This window comes from Pseudocercospora fijiensis, assembly GCF_000340215.1.
Source record: "Pseudocercospora fijiensis CIRAD86 unplaced genomic scaffold MYCFIscaffold_7, whole genome shotgun sequence".
Taxonomy (NCBI): Eukaryota; Fungi; Ascomycota; class Dothideomycetes; order Mycosphaerellales; family Mycosphaerellaceae; genus Pseudocercospora; species Pseudocercospora fijiensis.
Genome location: NW_006921538.1, coordinates 848,101 through 867,095, shown reverse-complemented (window position 1 = coordinate 867,095; position 18,995 = coordinate 848,101). Strand labels below are relative to the sequence as shown.

The following is an 18,995-nucleotide window of genomic DNA, read 5'->3' as shown; positions in this document are numbered from 1 at the left end:
ACGCAGCAAACGAAGAGAACGAGTACCAAAACCTGCTCTAGGTCAGATTCTCCCACACCCACGCTATGCACAAACAACACCATTAAAAAACAACAATCAAGCCTTGGGTATCTCTCACAACCAACCACGCAAAACCCCCATCCCCATCCTCATCCTCAATCCCCACTCACTAACACAAAAAGCAAAGCGCAAAAATCACATAAACAACCACCAAAGTAACAACCATTTCCCTCGCCCCATCATGCAAATTCCCCGCCGCAGCACCTCCAAACCCAAGTGTCCCATCCTCCTCATCCATCCCAGCCTTCTCAACATTCTCCTTAAACTGTCCCTCAACGTTTCCTCGCGGACTGTATTCGCAAACGAGATATGCGCCTTTCACGCCCGAATCCGCAGCGTCATTGTTGTCGCATTGCACGAGTCCGCAGCCGATTTGAGTTGTGTTTTGCCAGACGAGTTGGGTGAAGTGGCCTTCTTTTTCGGAGAATTTTCCGTGGGCGTAGTTGTAGGTTTTTTCTTCTTGGGCCCAGGCGGAGATGGCGAGGGTTGGGGTTTGGAAGTTTGAGGCGAGGTTTTCGCCGTAGGGGCCGCCCTAAGCAAGACGAATAAATGTTACGAGGTGGTGGATTTTGATTTTCAAGGACTTGTTTTTTTTTTTTTTGAGAGAGAGACTTACGGAATGTTTCCAGATACAGTTTTTGGCATAGTCTTGGGCGTAGGAGGCTAAAGTGGAGTTCCAGGTTAAGGGTGCGGCTTCGTGTTGGGCACGATACCAGTTCGTGCTGTTGAGGACTTCGTTTTGGAATGAGGAGCTCATTGTGGGAGAAGGTAGGGGTGAAGTGGTTGTGAAAGTCGAGCTGGCTAGCAGTCTCGCTTGGGTGGGAGGATCGATCGCCGAATGTGTTGTGGTGGATGAAGCTGTGATTCTGGAAAGGGTCAAAGTGATCGTTGTAGTGGCAGTTGCGACGGTCGTGGTTGACGTCAATGTCGTATATGAATCGACTGCTGCTGCAGCCAAGGCACTTCCAACAAAGAGTGACTTCGCCAGCACGCGAAGCGAATATGTGCCTGGCATTTTAGCGTTACGCAGGGATTAGATCCTGCTTGGAACTGTCGATCTTCTGCGCTGTGAGTTCGCCTCTCGAACAGATTGCGAGAGCCTTTTCGCGTGACTCGGTGGATTTGGGCTGCTGGAAGGAGCGAATGACTTTTTGCGACTGCGATCAACGCGGTCGTGAGAAAATAAGAACGACGGTCGTTTCTGCTCCGAAAGAGTGGAGGTGTAAGAAGAGAAGGAAAGGAAAGGAAATGTGTGCTTGACCTGTGAAGCAGTAACCGATTTGCTATTCTCGTGTGCGACGGACGCCTTGGAAGAGAGGCACTCTTAAACCGTGTCCATCCCGTTGTCTGGCTGAGATTGCACACAGTGTTCGAGATCTCGTTTCAAAATCGTGGAGACAAAGAAGGCCTCCGCAAGTTCGGCGCTACCCGTGACGGCCTCAGGTTTCCGCCAAGCACGCTAGGGACTTGCCGCCACTAGCGCGGCTGTCGCACTGAATTCTCCAGCGCTCTTTCGATCTCTTCCTGATCTTTTCTTCATCGAAAAGTACCCAGCGCCAGCCACGACACACACTTACGCTCACTTCTGGTCGCTTCGGCAGCCGAGAGCACTTCCACGGTGTGTGTTGCCAGGACTCTACTGAGTCCGTGGCGCTGTAGAAAGATTCTCGTGGATATAGGAAGCTGGTTTTCGATGGGTCACTTCAGTGTGGCGATGGATTTCGGTGTCCGAGAAGCGAGTACAAACCAATACGACAGTCAATTCTCTGTCGATGATGCCAGTTATGTCTCCTGGTCGCGTTGTCGGAATGCGTGCAGTTCTTCGACCACGACTCAGAGTTCGAGCGTGCGACAAGCGCGGTGCAGGACTTCCTCTTTGCTTTCACGTCTGTGGTCCCTCCGTACGGTGGTAGGTTGCGGACGCTTGGCGAAACGACAGAAGCAGAGGACTCCATCTGTCTCCCTGTCTGCCATAACAGAGAAGAGTTACCTCCTCTCATCTCGGCCGCGCACCAGACCAGACTGGCTCTCGATCTCGACCGTGTGGTGCTCGCAGTATACATACATCTCCTGTCAGACCACAAGTCTCCACTCTCCATTTCGCGAAGGTGGTAACCGAGGCTCCACGATTGGTGAACAAACTCGAACGCAGTGTCGGCGTGGCGTGTCAGTAGTATGGCCAGAGACGGCATTTGTAACGCCGGCTGCAAGCTACCTTGTCATTTGAGTACGTATCAGCTTGAGCCTAGTCCTGGAGCTTTGTGTCGACTGCGCGCCTAATGAGGCATGTTCTCCTCAAAGCATCGTTGCTGCGTGAGAAGTAGGTTCTAACGGAGCTCTGCTTTCAGAAAGATGACCTGAAAAGCATCGCCATCAGCATGCTATTCGACGTCTTCGTACAGCTCAACATGCAAGGGACCGCTGTGATCCAAAAATGGCACAGACATGGGAGCACGATCATATGTAGACATCACGACCTCTTATTATATCTTATTATGCTTTAGCCGCATTGGCCGAAAGCAGGAGTTTGTCGTTGGCTCATGAAAGTTTGAAGCACACAGCATAACCAGAGTGGGTTCTTGCTTTACTGAAATGTGTCGTAGCGAGGTCTGCTACCCTCTGAGATGAACGCGATGCCCATGCTGCCAACCGTTGACCATGATGCGGTACGCCGGTACCTCCGGAAGCTCGCGATTGTGGTTCACGGTAGATGCCCAGCACCCTCCCTGAATTAAGGCTTCAAGGTTCTGGACTAACGAGCCTCGCACCGACACCGTCGCCATGTTGCCATCCTTTCTCTCTTCTCTGCTTCTCGGACGTTCTGTGTAGTACAGCGCAGTGTCTTATTGTATTGATATTCATTCAAGATGGGGCTCGGTGTGCTGAACGACACCAAGCTTTCCCATGTGCCTGGTAAGCACGCTACCCTAAATGCTCCTGCGGCGTCGAGCGACATCGAGCTAACATGATCTGCCAGGAACCGCTACGCTCGAGGACTTCGATCCGGCCGCATCGCTCGCGCGCGGCAGAGACACATCGAAGCTCAAAAAGAGCAAGACTGGTCTAATCTTGGTACCGCAGCCGAGTGACGATCCCAAAGACCCGCTGGTATAGAGAATGTGTGGAGAAGATATGGAGCAGCGGCATACTGAGATGTGAGCAGAACTGGCCGTTATGGAAACGAGATCTTATATGCGGCGTGCTATGTCTGCTATCGGTCATCGCGTCGACCATGTCACCGCTCCTCGCCGCGAATACCCTCACCTTGACCCTATACTTTAGGGAGAGCTTCACGAAGATCGCGCTGTTGACAGGATATCATTTACTCGGCGTAGGCGTGGCTGGCTTCATGTTCGTGGCCAGCGCAAGAATCTGGGGCAGACGACATCTCTACGTGCTGGGCACCGTCATCATCATCATCAGTTCTGCCTGGGGAGGCGGCAGTGGACACAGCTACAAATCCCTCATGGCCGCACGCTTCTTCCAGGGCGTCGGTCTGGCTCCTTTTGAAGCACTGGTCAATGTGAGTGTTGGCGATCTCTACTTCGTGCACGAACGAGGCAAGAGAATGGCTGTCAGCAACTGTGCTCTCTTTGGCGGTGCCTTCTTTACCCCAGTTATTGTGGGCAAGATGACCCACACCTTGGGCTGGCAGTGGACTTTCTACTTCATTGCCATCTTCGCTGCTGCTTTGCTACCTGTCGTCATCTTGTTCTGTCCCGAGACCGCTTTCGTGCGTGACAGCAGACTCAACACCGACATGACCTGGTCCCAGCTTTCAGATGGCAGCATCTCCGACCACGAGCTGAAGCACGTCTCTGGAGATGAACCTGGCAACGCCTCTATGGACAAAGGCGCAACACGCACTGCCGAGAGGACCATCGCAAACGTGCACCAACCTATGCCATTCAAGTTCATCACACGAGACAACATCGCCTTGTTCAATGGTCGCAAGACGGATGAGAGCTTCTTCAAGCTCGTGCTGCGTCCGTTCCCCCTCTTCTTCCACCCTGGCATTCTATGGTCATGCTTGATTCAAGGTGTGATGATTGGCTGGACAGTCATGATCGGTATTGTGCTTGCTGCCATTATGCTGGGACCACCGCTCTTCTTCAACGAGGTGGAGACTGGATACATGTACACTGGCGCTTTCATCGGATCCCTCGTTGGTCTTGCCGTATCTGCCTTGATGTCGGACAGCTTCATGATCTGGTTAACGAAGCGCAACAACGGTATCTACGAGCCCGAGTTCCGCATGTTCCTCGTAATCCCCATGATGATTCTCGGTGTCGCCGGTCTCTACGGCTTCGGAATCACAAGCGCCAACACTCACAAGTACCGCTGGTTCTGGCCGGACTTCTTCTTCGGCGCAGAGGTGGCGGGAATGGTCGTCGGCACTGTCGCAGCTGCCCTCTACATCGTTGACGGCCACCGCGATCTCGCCATCGAAGGCTTCACCTGCGAGATGATCTTCAAAAACATCTTCTCTTTCGGCCTCACCTTTTCGGGATACAACTGGCTCGTTTCCGGCAACATCAAGCCTGTCTTCTACTGGATTTCAAGCGTACAGGTGGTGATCTGTTGCCTCACGATCCCCATGTGTAAGTCCAAGTCACGTGATTCTTTGCCCTATTGAAGCCCTTGCTGACTCATCGTAACTTTGCAGACTTATTTGGCAAGAAAAACCGATCTTTCTTTGCAAGACACGATTTGTTGGAGCTCACTCGTCTGAGATAGATTTCAATATTTTAGGTCTTTGATGCTGGCAGTTTAGCGATTTTATTCAACATACATCTTGTTTCATTGCCTCTGTGGACATGGCTCATCTTGAAGTTGCTACTGATGTGGACAGTCCTACACCAAAAAAAAATATCGGGGACAGCTTTTCAATGATTGATGCTCACTTTAGCAGATATCTTTTTTTGCCGGTGACGTCCGCGTGATTGCTAGAAGCTCGATGTGAGTTGCGAGTCGAGCAGGCTATAGTTGAGTGGGGTGGAATTTCTTTTTTTGGGGGGGCGTAATGGTAGAATGATCTGGGACGGTAAGAAAAGCAGAGGAAGAAGAGGATGTTGAGATATGTGAATGGGGATGGTTGTGTTGAGTACTGACAGGTGGCTTACAACAGCTTAGTTTTGTCCTTAGACCCTTGCTAACGTAAGGAGTAGTGAGTAGGTGCAGCATCAATTAAAGATCAGTATAGAAGGTGCGTATTGTGCCTGCCTCTGCTTGCGTTCAATCAGGAAGGGGCTGAAACGGAGATAGACCATACTTCGCTTTCCGCCAACACCACCAGCAGCGACCGATCATCCTCCACTACTCTTCCTTCAAGCGCATCAAGCTTACATTCAGAGTCGTCATGTCGGTCAATCTCACCATCAACACCACGTTTCAAGTGCCGCTCGAGCTGGCCGCCGCGATGCAAGCTGCTAGAAGCGCTACAAGCGACCTCGGATATGCATCGGGCATAGACGATCTTCGGGGCAAAATGAATAATGCGGTCTGTAGTGCCGTTAAGAGTCTTCCGTTCACTATTTAGCAGAAGTCGACATCAGCTGTGTCTAGCTTTCCTAGCCGCAATATGCGTATATTCGAAATTGAGCTAACAATAAGCGACCTCGAATATGCACCGGGCATAGACGATCTTCGGGGCAAAATGAATAATGCGGTCTACAGTGCCGTTAAGAGTCTTCCGTTCACTATTCAGCAGAAGTCGACATTAGCTGTATCTAGCTTTCCTAGCCGCAATATGCGTATATTCGAAATTGAGCTAATAACAAGCGACCTCGAATATGCACCGGGCATAGACGATCTTCGGGGCAAAATGAATAATGCGGTCTGCAGTGCCGTTAAGAGTCTTCCGTTTACTATTTAGCAGAAGTCGACATTAGCTGTATCTAGCTTTCCTAGCCGCAATATGTGTATATTCGAAATTGAGCCAACAACAATCAACATCCTCGTCGATACCACGATTCAGGTGCCGCTCGAGCTGGCCGCAGCAATGCAAGCTGCTGCCGACACTGCAAACGACTTCCAAGATCTGCCGGGCATAGAGGAAGTCCAAGACAGTACGAGAACTGCCTTGATTCGTGCTGTCAAAGCTCTTGCAGTTCAGATTCAGCCGCGACCTGCATCACCTGCTCGCGCTCAGCAGATGTCACAGTATCGCAGTCGCTACCCAGTTGCTCGTACTCTGATACCAGAATCGCGAAGTCGATCTCGCTCACCGAACCGAAATTCTTCAGCAGGATCAGAGTCGCGGTCTCGCCCGGCTCATTTCCAGTAGCGCTCACCCTCAGCTCTGCCGACCACAGCGCCAGATCATCTCGCCCGCCCAGCTCCTTCTTCACCCACTCCGACCTCATTCGAGATGTGCTTCGAAGCAATTCATCGTCCACGCCGAACCAACAACAGCCATCAGTCAGCTCAATGAAATGGCCCAATCAAAGGATGATGCGGGTCTCCTTCCTCGAATCCTTCTTCATGAAGGGCGGAGAATTTGTCCTGTGGTTGAGAGTCTTCGCAAGTGTAATATGACACTTCAAGTGGTAAGAAATATCATACGCCGTGATGCATATTTCTGGACTGTGCTGAATTTTTCCGACAGCTGGGCTTCCGCGGCGGAGAGGTCATTGAGATTGTCCCTAAGGCTTCTGCGCTCTGGGATGGGGCTTTTGAATAGGAGGATGGAGCCTTCGACGCAGAGATTGATGAGATGAACGACGATCTTTACGAATGGATAGAGGATGAAGGATGCATCGATTAACAGAAGTGGCAATCTGCACCGGATAGTGGCAGACACTCCTGAAAGGGATGATATCTGATCGCGTCAGACTGTGATGTGAAGGATCGCGACGTTACAGAAGCTGCGAAGCGAGTCGGACCCGGCTGCCAGAATGCAAAGTCCCTAGCATGTGAAAGTCGGAATATCCTAGATCCGAATGCCAACAAAAACCACCGCCATCGCGAAGACAGAGGCTAGCCGCCACACGGCAAGCTCGGTCACCAAAAGGTAGCTTGACTCAAGCTCTTCTTCCTGCAACGTGACGCTGACTCTACGTACTTACAGCGCTACCGTCACAATGTCCGTCAACGTCACCCTCCAACTCCCTCTCGAGATCGTGGCAGCGATCAAAGCCGCCACCAGCGAAAACGGTAGCAGCACGCAAGTCGCGCCGCCCCAGATTCCCGCTGCCATCACCGCCGCCGTCGTTGACGCCGTGAAGGCGCTGCCATACGAGATTCGAGCTACACAGCCGCCCATCTCGATGTCAGAGATGACTTCCCACAGCTCTTCACGCAGGTTTGATTTAGCTGACGATGTTTCATAGCTTGGATTCAGGGGAAGAGAAGTCATTCAAGTGTTCCTTACATATCGTTGAGGATATGAGGTTGGCGGTGCTGGTGTGGACGATCGATAGCGCGCGGTTGAGAAGAAAGGGTGTGGAGATGAGCACTGAATATGATGTACTGATGAGCCCAAGGAGGTTTCAATTCAGCTGGGTTGAGGCGAGCGCAGAACGGAGAAGCAAATGGACGCTTCTAGCATGTGAAAGTCAGAGCAAACAGAATCCCATGCCAACAATGAAGTCTAGAAATTCACCACCTACGCTTTGATCTTCCACGGACTTTATCTTCGCGACCGGCAAAACCATTCAGCTTACCCATCGCACATCTCTTTCAAGGCAACAACTCACTGCGATGAACAACATGGATTCCAACACTACCATGAAGCATGTCAAGTTCAACGTCAACGTCAACACCACAATCGAAGTGCCGCTAGAGACTATGATCACCGTTCGAGCTGGCAACCAGCAGACTCTCGACATCGAGGCAGTCACTGCTACCCTAAGGAGTGCTGCGATCGATGCAATCAAGACCTATGCCGCAAGCGGCGATGGGAAAGAATCTTCACTGCCCATCAGGAGAGAGGAAGCTGATGAAGAAGCGACAAAAGCGATTCAGGAGGCCGAGGAGATGACGAGCAAGATCTTGCTTGAGGAAGACGGCGGCAGTAACTCATCGCCTTTGGGTGCGAGCGTCGCGTCCGAGATCGATGTTGAAACCAGTCCCGTCAATACAACTTCAGTGGCCTTACAAGATCCACGAGCCTCCCCCCATGTCGCTATCGACGACGAACTCGTGAGTGTCCGTGTCCAATACAAGAACTTGTCTTCCACCCGCAAGATCCACAGCAATAGTACGATCGAAGACCTTCTGACAGAGGTTCGCGCCTCTCTCCCAGGCGTTCCCAACGATTATCGCCGCCTGCTATGGGTCTCTGACCTCAGACCCGGCACCGAAGCAATCGTCCTGCGTGGATCGACGAAGTTGTGCAATGTAAGTAGTCTCTATTCATTGAATACTTTGCCACGGCTGACAAATTTCAGACAGACATCAGCAAGTTCGGCATTGTGCATTTACGGGCTGGAGAGTGTAGAATCGCCGGTCCAGGCAGTGCACCAGCACCAGAAGAGCGCGAAATCCGCATCACTATCATGATCTATCACGATGACGGCAAGGCTTCCGAAGCGGACGACTCATGGGTAGATGGGCATGGCTTCGTGCGAGCGGGTCCTGAAATGATAGCGGCGCAGAAGGCTCGTGCACGGCGCCCAGAGCTCCATTCGGTCCTCATGGTGGTCAATATGCGGCCCACGAACACCTTTCTCGATGTCAAGAAGGCTATCCATCACCACAAGCGCGGCCATGACCCGGAAATTTCAGAGTTGTACATGTCATTTGAGGATCGAATTGCAGGTCGACAAACCGACGATGAGGTGACTTTGGAAGAGGTAGGATTGCTAGCTTCCCAGTGGAGGAATTTTTGATGCTGATGATTCTATAGGCTGGGATAGATGATGGTGGAAGGATTTGGTGGAATTGGATTCCTGTGGTGGCCGGACTTCTTGAGGAATGACGTTGAGCGATGATGAGGCTCGGCGCTTCTGGTGGGAAGAAGTGCTCTTTCGTACGAGGAGGACGTACTGATCAGTAAGGGACCAGATGTGCGATTGAGATTAAATAGCAATGCAGAACCTGTTGAACAGCTGTGCAGAGACCAGAGCAATGGATGATGCTGTGAAATTTGAAGTCAGCATGTGAAAGCCAAGACCCCATCACTTTCTTGCCAAGAATCGTACGTCACACCCACCAACCTCTTGCCGCAATCTCTTCCACAATCGCACAACCTCACCACGACATCTCCGCGCACAAGAACCTCGCATTTATCGAGCTTCCGCCGAACTCATCTGATCGCAGTGCCGCAACGATATCGCTGAAACTGAAGGTCACGGTAGACCTCGAACTTCCACTAGAAACCGCTGCCGCCATACAACAAGGCAAAAAGTTCGACGCAGAATTGAGGGACTGGCTGAAGCTCATTGACCAAGATGCCGCGAAGAAAGCCGTCACAGCAGCTGTGAAGGCTCTGCCGTTCGAAATCAAGTCCAAGAACGGCTTCACCATCTTCATACAAAACCCCGATGGGAAGGTCCTTACTCTGGAGGTCCAGTCGTCGACTACAGTTGACAGAGTCGCCGAGATGATTGAAGAGAAGGACGGCATTCCACAGGATGAACAGACCTTGCTTTTTCGGCGTAAGCCGGTGTTCGGATGGTTAGATAATGTTGCTGGCACGAAACTGAGCGATGTGAGTTCTGAAGCTCTCCATGTGTTATAGCCCTGCCACTGACCTTCTTCCTTCTTCCGCAGCTCAAAGTCGGCGACGGAAGCACTGTTGATCTTCACGTCTGGACGCGCACATGTCCCAAGCCTCGCAATGGTCCAATCCATATTCCTTCGGGCGCGCAGGGCCACCCTCTATTGCGCATACGCCCACCTGGCTCCGCGTTTTATAACATGTGCCTCCATCCAGGTTCCCGCGGCGCAGCAATTTCTGGTTCAGGACGCAATGCCATGACTGCAATCCGCGAAGCCAATTCCAACGTGAACGCGGCTGCAGGCACTCCTGGCCTGACCTCCAAATTCGGCATCAAGATACGTTGTCCAGGTGAAGTGGACTCCTGGCTCAGCGATCTCCAACCCAGCACGACCGCGATCGATATTGCGAAGAAGTTGGGAGATCGTCGAGGTGTCCCAGAGAACAAGATCGGTCTTGTCTTCAAGGGCAAAGTCCTTCTCTCCCATACCTGGAACGAGCACAAGAGATGCCTCCAGAACAAGTCTCTTGATTCGGTAGGTTCCATGTCATTAATCACGATGTATGGCCAAAATGATTCTGACAATTTTTTCGCAGCTTGGAATCACCGCTGGCTCTATTGTCATTGCTTTCTTCGGCAGTCAGGGGTCGGAACCGTCTGGTAGGAGATCCCGTACGATTTCTAGCTAACTATGTGGAATTCACCTCCGTCAATGCCGAGCGCTGTGAGGACTGCACCTACTCCAGAGGCAGGCCGTAGAGCAACCTGAGGAGGGAGTCTGTTTTTAGCCTAATGCGAGCGGGAAATAATGATCAGAGTCGGCAGGTCCGAAGGCTTGAAGAGACTTTCATATCTCGGGCACGGGTAAGGATATTCCAAATGGCCATACAATTGCACTTGCATCAGTGTTGCTGGGCCTGGCAATACGTGGAGTGGCTGAGATCGTCAGCTCGAGACAGGCCGTGCGACTCGGAGATGTTTCTTTGTACGCGGCAGGTCGACTCAAATTTTCCAGAATCTCGAGCATTCCTGAAGAGGCCTTGCAGCGAAGAGCAGTAATGAGTTCTATAGTTTACGTCCCATCAGCGCGAAAACCTATCCGCTATCATTTGGGAGCACAACAGCAGCCCAAATGATCAGTAATTGCCAGCAGCCGCAGCCGAGGGCGAAGACTTGTACGATTGAGCTGCAAAGGGATCCGAAAATGGATGAAGGGCCCGAAGCTGCTAGAACGAGAGCAATCGTGTTCGTTGCAGGTCCCTAAGATGCAAGGATTGAAGCTGTTTCGATACGTGTGCGATCATCGCGCTAGCTTCAAGTGACAAGTCATGGAAGTCCACTTGCACATTAGCGTGGTCGATTCCGAATAGCGTAAGCAGGGCGCCTGGATGCCAAAACGTATGCTACGACAACTCTCCCCTAGATCCTTGACTCCCTTGCCAAGATATCCGTCGACATGTGAATGCAAGAATTTCTCTGCAAGGCATTCAAGTGAAGACATGCAGCTTGAGAGCAATTGTTTCTCCATCCAGCGTGATCGAAATCTTGAACGCAGCCTAATGCGAGTGCACACACAAAAGCTTGAGAGGAGCTCTTATCGTCGCGCATCTGCTCTCATCAGCCCAACCTGAACCAGTTGCTAGCATCATTACTCAAAACAACCCCGAGGTGGAAAGAACCAGAGTACCGTCCCCACGAATGCAGCCCCGCCAGATCTCCAGACCCAACGCAAGCACCCATCAAGCCTCCTTCCCCTTCCTCAACCCCCACCCGAAATACTCAAAAGAACTCCCACCCCCACCCCCCAAAACCTCCATCTCCATCTCCCACTTCCCCTCAGGGTTAAGCAAAGGCTTCATGAAATGCGGCTGTCGATACGTAACGTAAAGAAAAACCCCATCGTCTTTCAAAACACGCCGAACCTAGCAAAACCCTCTCGAATCAGCTGATATGGTGCAAAATTTCCAAACTCGCTCTCGTCATATCAAATTTCGCTCGTTTGGAGACTCGTTCACTTACTCACCTCATCTAAATACCTCCCACAATTCCCAACCACATCTTCAGGTGGACTCCACGGACTTCCATGAATCATCGCGTCAAGAGTACCTTTGTCAAACGCCACGTCCACAGAGTTCGAAGCGATGGTATCCGACATGTCTCGCACATCGGCACATATCCATTCAATCCCCGAGGTGACAGCATCCGCTCGGCTGTTCATAAGATCGATGACGACTTGTGAGAAGTCGATACAGATCTGATTCGCATATCCGAGCTTCGCGAGGTCGAAAGGGATCGTCTACATTGTTGATTATTAGTAGGATCGGCGGCGTCCTCGGGATTATGTGTTTGGGGTGGCTTACGCTATCGCCGGAGCCTAGGTGGAGAATTCTGGGATTTGATTTTGTGGTGGGGAGGAGATGGCGGTCGAGGAACGGTTTGAGGGCTGAGAATGTTTGGAACCATTCGTGGGTTGGGGTTGAGCCGTCGGATTTCGAGTAGCGCGTGTTCCAGAATTCGGGGGTTGCGAGGGCTTTGCCTTCTTCTGAGGGTCCCATAGTTGGAAGGGGTGTTGGGAAGGGAGATGGGAGTGGGAGAAATTTGTGGATGGAAGGTGTGAGGTGAGGTTGGGTGTTTGTTAAATATTGATTGGAGTTTTGATTGAGGGATTGATTGGGCACTTCTTGATGGATTGCAGTGTCCGGTCTCCTCTAGGGGTGGGTGACATTCGTGCACATGCTGAGCAAGGAGATGGTCACCGGCGTGGCATTGATTGATGCGGCAAAAGGGACGAAATGCAGAAGAAAGGCAAAGACTGAAAATATGGAACGAGAGTGATGTGATATTGTAAACTGTGAGCAGTGAAGAACTGCTTCCATCACGACTATGAAGACTTGTAACAGTAGTCAATATTGCCGGAGGAATTATTGCCCCAGTAAGAAGCTGTAGGGGGTCAGCAATAGAGTCATTTGAGACCAGAGGCGACACTTACGGAATGCAACCGCTGCTCCTGCAGCCCCAAGCACAGCAAACGATAAGATGAAGACCATGACCGATGTCCCACCGTCCAATGCTGCTGATACAAGGTAGTTGTATCTCACGAACAGATTCGGATAGTGCTTTCTGATGAACCACTGCGAGGTGAAGCCGATGATGAAGAACATCATCAGCGACGAGTTGATGCCAACATTGAGATAGCACAGGTAGAACAGGATGACCGGAGTATTGACATGGTTCAGCCCAAGCTTCGGCCATTTGCGGTGCGCAAGCCAGAATGGGACGGGCGCGAGAAATCCGAAGAACATCGAGAGCGGGACCCACTCATATATTCCACCAACGCTGAAGAGCTGATGTGGTAAGCCACCAAATGTCACGGCTTGAGCATTGAACTGCTGCGCCTGATTGCCCGACCAAATATTGGTGCCCTCAACACTGCGTAGGATTTCAAATTGGTTGGTGATGATGCTATTGGCCATGATATAGTTGAAGACGACTCCAATCAGAGTGCCGAGCATCTGGACGAAGAATGTGACTCTTGGCGCGAGATGGCCATACTGAGCAAGCTTGAGATCCTGGGCGAGTGACTTGCCCTGCAAAAGAGCATTATAGCCGTAGAGAGAGAAGTACATGTTCGCGACAGGATTGCCAGGCTGGATGTAGCCGCCGATCATCTGCACGATGGACTGGATGCTAAAAGGAACTCCAGTGATGCCTTGCATGGAGCCCAGAAGGACGATGAGAACGTAGCCGACCAAAGAAGCAATGAAGAAGCCCCACCACGGAAGTGTGCTATTCGCTTGATAGATGACGATGAGCCCCACGACAAGCGACAAGATGAGGACGATACCAAACCACCAGTCTGGACACTCTTTGTACGATTTCATGAAAGCGTAGTGCGGATCATAATGGTCCTTCCATTCCTCATCGTCAGCCCGAGCGCCCGGAGTAAATGCTCGGCGTACTGTTACCGGCAAGTCGCGGATGGAGCGGTAGAGGGTTCGTGGATCGAGGAATGAGAATGCCACCTTGACTTCGTCCGGATACCAGATGAACAAGTGGACTAGCGCAGCGGCAATGCACATGTTGGTGAGGAGCAAGTTGAGTACGTTGGAAGCAGAAAAAGCAGGCAGGCCGAGATCTTCCACAGCGGTCATGTTAATGCTGTTGTCTGGTGTTATGACGAATGATTGATTGTACTGCACAACATTTTCGACGGTCGAGGTGTCGGAGAAAATGAGTTGCGTCAGGAATGGGTATTTGGTAGCGTTCCAGATGTTGCCATAGTAGACACCAGCGAATAGCACGATGCAACCGCAAACGCCGATGCCCTGACTGATCAAACTGCTGATTGGGAAGTACAGGGGTGAGTAGCCTCCAGAGATGTACTGCCAATCAAGGCAGATTGAGAAAAGGCCCAGGCCTTCATTGCCCTGCGCACCGCCAAAGATGTTGGTAAACAGTTTACTCCTGCGATTCGCCAAACAGAAGACGCTGATACCCGTAAGGATTGGCATGATCCATTGTGGGAACAGCTCCCAGATGAAAATTGCGGCAAAGACCAGGAGAAAGACTCGAAGCGGCTTCCGACCTTCGGGTAGACGGAGGTGAAGGTTCTCCAGCATGGAATTGATGGGAATGTTCGCCGGCCACAGCATGACCTTGGGGTAGAGCATAGTGCGACGCATCAAGCCGGCGATTCCATAGCCCATGAACTGAGACGAGAGGAGCAGAAACACGGAAATCGCCGCATTCAGCTTCCTGTCGTAGTAGAGCCTCTCGACAGCAATGATCTCTAGTCCAAGGGCAGATATGCTTGCGGAGTTTGCCATGATGGTGATGGCAAGATGCTCCTTGATGTTGAATGGACACGGGTTCAAGAATCTGCCGATTCGTCCTTTTCGAGGGATGATGCGTGACATGCTTTCTCCGAGCATGAATGCCAGGACGGCTAAAAACACCGCTGGGAGCTCAACGGTCTGCGGCTTGAAGTAGTAGATGCCGGAGAGCACGCCGCCGAAGATGGACAGACCAACACCTATGAGGCCGCCTGGTCAGAAGCGTGGCGTGGCGTGAGCGGGGCGATTCCTGTTCCCAACCTACCTATGAACATGGAGCGGAAGGTGATGGCCGGCAGTGATGGGTCATCATGAAGATGAATCGTATTCGTGATCACGTCGTCGGCGGTCGCTGGTGCCGTGAGCGCGTGGACCTTGCCATTCACCGAGTCGTGCTCCTTCTCCTCGATGCCTATGGGCTCCATGGGAGCTTTTGCGCGGCCTGAAGACTCCTCAGCAGCCTTCGGGTCGTGGAAAGTCGATGCGCGCGCATTGTAGCCACTGCCACTCTCGACCTCGGTAGTCTGCGGGCGTTCTGCGACGTCGACAGATGTCGATTGCGCGCCGGCTGGTGCCTCTTCTTGGCCACGATTCTCCTGGGTGGCCATTGCTGAGCATTGCACCGTCGAGGTTCGTCACGCCTGCATGTGGGCGAGCACGGAGCATGTGGCAGCAAATATTATTCTAATGCACCGCATGCTGGCCTTGGAATATCTGCCGCCCCACCCATGTCGCCTTCGAGGGGGATTGCCAGATTCAGCATCCAGGCCAGGCTAGGCCATCCTTGGCTCCTTTCTATACGAAGGAAAGTTGCGCCTCATAAACAATACGAGCGTCTGTTACGTTTCCTCGCTCTGAACAGTGAAATCGACGGGCGTCCAGCATCAAGACCGCTCCAAAAACGACTGTCGCACAGCCATCACCGAGCACATCTGCCCTTGGACCAACTAGCATGGCGTTGTGTCGTTCTAATAAACCACCGGGTAGCGGGTAGAACTAGCAAAGCTTGGCACAAAGCTTGATGAAAGCTTCTCGCGCATCGAACACGTTCTCTGACTCGCGTCAACTTCGATCTTCACAATGAATATCCTCCTGAGAACACAGAACGATCCATGCGGTCTTCGCATTGTAACGAGTCTACCTGCCAATACCCTCCGCCATGACTGCTGCGGAGCCAGAGAGTGGACGACTGCCTCAAGGGTATGAGCATCGAATATTGCCCCGGACGACGAGCAGCTGACCGTATCACAGCGTCAAGCCTGTGCACTACAGCGTTCAGCTTCACCACCTCAATCTGGCTGGAGATGACTGGACATACAAGGGAAGCGTTGAAATTGACCTCAATGTCAAGGAAGCAACGAACAGGATCGTGCTCAATGCCTACGAGCTGCGCAATGTGTCCGCCAGTCTTTCAAGCGCTTGCAAAGCTGCAGTTGAATCAATTTCAATCGACGAAGATGTCCAGCGGCTCAATATCTTTCTGGACAGGGAGCTCGCGATAGCTGATTCCGGGACACGCTTGACCCTGACCTATGAAGCTACCATCGATGACCATTTGACAGGCTTCTACCGATCTCAAGAGGCCGGTGGTCCAGAGGACGGTGCTCAAGACTATGTGCTCACCACCCAGTTCCAACCATCAGATGCACGCAGTGCCTTCCCTTGCTGGGACGAGCCCGAGTTCAAGGCGACCTTCGATCTATCCATCGAAGTGCCGAATGACCTTACCGTCCTCAGTAATATGCCCAAAAAGGCATCAGGACCAAGCACCCATGATGCCAATCGTAAAGTGGTCGCATTTGAGAGAACGCCTGTCATGAGCACCTACCTCCTAGCCTGGGGTATAGGAAAGCTCGAATGCATGGAGACAATCATTGCTCGAAATTTCAGCGACGCCCCTCTGCCAATCAGAGTATGGGCTCCTCCATCTTCGTTGCAGCATGGAAAGTTCGCCTTGGAGTTTGCAGGACAAGTCATTACTTACTTCTCAAAGGTAGGAGTCAATTTCCGCTTTGCATAGAGGAGTTCTCTGAACGTGAGCACAGATTTTCGGCATCGACTACCCTCTCCCCAAACTCGACCTCTTGGCAGTGACAGAAATGTCGGATGACGCTATGGAGAACTGGGGTCTGGTCATCTTTCGATCAACAGCTCTCTTACTTGACGAGGCAGCAACGAGTTTGGAAGCGCGTACACGAGTCGCTTACATTATTGCTCATGAGCTGGCTCATCAATGGTTCGGCAACCTTGTCACTATGACATGGTGGGATGAGCTGTGGCTCAACGAAGGCTTCGCAACGTGGGCAGGCTGGGATGCGTGTGACCTCCTCTATCCAGAATGGGACGTGTGGGGCCAATTCGTGGCGGATGACATGCAAGAAGCGTTAGACTTGGATGCTCTGCCGTCGAGTCATCCTGTACAGGTACCGGTGTTTGATGGCTTGGAAGTGGATTCCATCTTCGACTCCATCTCATATCTCAAAGGAGCCTCAATTGTTCGTATGCTGATCGGCTATCTTGGCCGCGAAATCTTCTTACGAGGAGTCTCGGATTACCTCTCGGCCAATGTGTATCAGAGTGCCACTGGCGAGAGTCTCTGGTCGGCCCTGAAGAAGGCTTCTGGAAAGGATGTCGCATCACTGGTCGAAACCTGGATCACGACCATGGGCTTTCCAGTAGTTTCGGCGCAAGAGATCGACACCGAAATACTTTCTGTCAAACAGGTGCCCGCTGTGGCCCAAACCGAGAATACGATCTGGACCATTCCTCTCACGCTGCAGTCTACGAATGGAACAACAAGCAAGGCACTCTTAGAAAGTCCCTCCAGCCAATTTGGCATCGACGGAGCTCTGATGAAGCTGAATGTAGAGCAGCAAGGATTCTATCGATCTCAAATCAATGTTCAAGCATTGCTTGATCCCAGCATCTCGCTCACGAGCCTGTCTACACGAGACAAAGCAGGCTTACTGGGCGACGCAATGGCTCTAGCCTTCAATGGCCTCGGCACTCCAACCTCCACAGTGCTAGACCTCATAAAGAAGATGAGCAACGAAGCAGATTTCGTCGTCTGGACCAGCATCCTTTCCTGCGTAGACAAAATCTCCTCAACATTCTCCACAGACGAAGAAATCAGCGACGGCCTCAAAGAATTCGAACTCAATCTCGTATCCTCCAAAGCCCATTCCCTCGGCTGGTCCCCCAATCCCCACGAAACATACAGTACGCAGCGTCTAAGACCTTTACTCCTCACCACCGCCGGCCTCAACGGCGACGAAAAAACCATTCAAAAAGCAACCGAATTCTTCACCTCCATAAAACGAGGCCACAACCCCTCCCTCCACCCCTCCCTCCTCGACCCCGTCTTCCAAATCGTCGTCTCAACCCTCGGCCTCGACGCAACATCCTACCTCATGAACCTCTACCCCAAAACCCCTTCCCCGCACGAACGCGAATCAATCGCCAAAGCCCTCGCCCAAATCACCTCCTCAAGCGAAGCAATGCAATGTCTCCACTCCACCTTCTCATCCCCCATGACACCCCAAGACCTGGAAACCTTGGCGGTAGAAATGGCCGAGAATCCCGCCGTGGCGGGCGTCGTGTGGACGTTCATGAAAAACGAATGGGAATTGGTTTGCGAGCGTCTCGAGGGGTCGATGGCGATTTTCGAGCCTTTTGTCAGAAGGTGTTTGCAGACGTTGAGTTCGAGGGAGGAGGGGAGAGAAATCGAGGGGTTTTTTGAGGGGAAGGATACGTTGGGATATCGGAGGGGGGTGGATGTTGCTTTGGATTTTGTCCGGGCGAATGCGAGGTTTCGAGAGAGGGAGAGGGGCGTTGTGGGGGAGTGGTTGAGGGGGAATGGGTTTGTTGCGAGGACGCCGCGGACTGGTTCGGATTGGGAATGATTTTCTTGGAAGGCTGGGTTCCGTGCTGCCAATATCATCATTAGCAGGGCCTTGGACAAGAATATCTCCATCTATCACTCACTCACTCACTCACTCACTCACTCACTCACTCCTGGGATTTCTCTCCTCCTCCTTCCGCTCGATCTTGCTCATACTGTTTCTTAAGGCGCGACAACACTTCGCCCTAGAACATAGTGGCATGTGAGATTCGGTCGGCTGACCGTAACTGCCCTGCGCGACCACTCCATATGACAAAAAAAAGTTTTCCAGCTCGGGAAGACGTAGTTTGATTTGAGCATTTCCTACTATCATGCACAATCGTGACCGGCCGGCTTGCCACTTCAACACAAGAACAGAAACCCTTCTCCTGACGATTCGCAATCGAGATGCCATGTAGAAGATTCGGAACATGTCCACTGACATTCAATTGCTTATGACTGATACAGGTGGCGTGAGCCTCTGATTGCAACGCTATACAAGCGTAAACAGTATCCATCTTCCGAGGCCTGTGTCCTCGATACTGCATATACATTCATCTC

At 51.9% G+C, this 18,995-nt stretch overlaps 7 protein-coding genes across 7 annotated transcripts; 4 read left to right on the top strand and 3 right to left on the bottom strand.

Moving 5' to 3' along the window:
* Nucleotides 1-307: 307 nt before the first annotated feature.
* On the bottom strand, nt 308-820 carry MYCFIDRAFT_18029 (uncharacterized protein; the record flags this gene model as incomplete). Its single annotated transcript, XM_007930552.1, has 2 exons — nt 308-592; nt 677-820. Coding segments are annotated over 2 exons (429 nt in total), but the record flags the coding sequence as incomplete, so codon positions are not given.
* A 2,064-nt stretch (nt 821-2,884) lies between these two features.
* MYCFIDRAFT_49717 (uncharacterized protein) lies at nt 2,885-4,948 on the top strand. Its single transcript, XM_007930635.1, has 4 exons — nt 2,885-2,973; nt 3,038-3,168; nt 3,224-4,661; nt 4,727-4,948. Exons 1-4 carry the CDS (start codon nt 2,928-2,930, stop codon nt 4,795-4,797), a joined length of 1,686 nt encoding a protein of 561 aa, XP_007928826.1. The 5' UTR covers nt 2,885-2,927; the 3' UTR covers nt 4,798-4,948.
* Nucleotides 4,949-9,502: 4,554 nt separating this feature from the next.
* Nucleotides 9,503-9,664, top strand: MYCFIDRAFT_18535 (uncharacterized protein; the record flags this gene model as incomplete). Its single annotated transcript, XM_007930555.1, has 1 exon — nt 9,503-9,664. A coding segment is annotated over one exon (162 nt), but the record flags the coding sequence as incomplete, so codon positions are not given.
* Nucleotides 9,665-10,413: 749 nt separating this feature from the next.
* MYCFIDRAFT_176982 (uncharacterized protein) lies at nt 10,414-10,781 on the top strand (the record flags this gene model as incomplete). Its single annotated transcript, XM_007930875.1, has 4 exons — nt 10,414-10,446; nt 10,482-10,498; nt 10,564-10,684; nt 10,719-10,781. The coding sequence occupies 4 exons, from the start codon at nt 10,414-10,416 to the stop codon at nt 10,779-10,781; spliced, it is 234 nt and encodes a 77-aa protein (XP_007929066.1).
* A 449-nt stretch (nt 10,782-11,230) lies between these two features.
* MYCFIDRAFT_86729 (uncharacterized protein) lies at nt 11,231-12,277 on the bottom strand (the record flags this gene model as incomplete). Its single annotated transcript, XM_007930874.1, has 3 exons — nt 11,231-11,644; nt 11,746-12,018; nt 12,083-12,277. 3 exons carry the CDS (start codon nt 12,275-12,277, stop codon nt 11,462-11,464), a joined length of 651 nt encoding a protein of 216 aa, XP_007929065.1. The 3' UTR covers nt 11,231-11,461.
* A 326-nt stretch (nt 12,278-12,603) lies between these two features.
* MYCFIDRAFT_198333 (uncharacterized protein) lies at nt 12,604-15,162 on the bottom strand (the record flags this gene model as incomplete). The annotated part of the gene is made up of 3 exons (XM_007930873.1): nt 12,604-12,662; nt 12,712-14,766; nt 14,820-15,162. 3 exons carry the CDS (start codon nt 15,160-15,162, stop codon nt 12,604-12,606), a joined length of 2,457 nt encoding a protein of 818 aa, XP_007929064.1.
* A 551-nt stretch (nt 15,163-15,713) lies between these two features.
* Nucleotides 15,714-18,456, top strand: MYCFIDRAFT_77779 (uncharacterized protein; the record flags this gene model as incomplete). Its single annotated transcript, XM_007930707.1, has 3 exons — nt 15,714-15,754; nt 15,806-16,547; nt 16,600-18,456. The coding sequence occupies 3 exons, from the start codon at nt 15,714-15,716 to the stop codon at nt 18,454-18,456; spliced, it is 2,640 nt and encodes an 879-aa protein (XP_007928898.1).
* Between the last annotated feature and the right edge of the window lie 539 nt (nt 18,457-18,995).

Excerpts from the sequence above, each read along its gene's own strand:
- MYCFIDRAFT_49717 (XM_007930635.1), top strand. The coding sequence starts at position 2,928 with ATGGGGCTCGGTGTGCTGAACGACACCAAGCTTTCCCATGTGCCTG. Across the intron at positions 2,974-3,037 it reads CAAGCTTTCCCATGTGCCTG|GAACCGCTACGCTCGAGGAC; the intron begins GTAAGCACGCTA and ends ATGATCTGCCAG. Across the intron at positions 4,662-4,726 it reads TTGCCTCACGATCCCCATGT|ACTTATTTGGCAAGAAAAAC; the intron begins GTAAGTCCAAGT and ends GTAACTTTGCAG.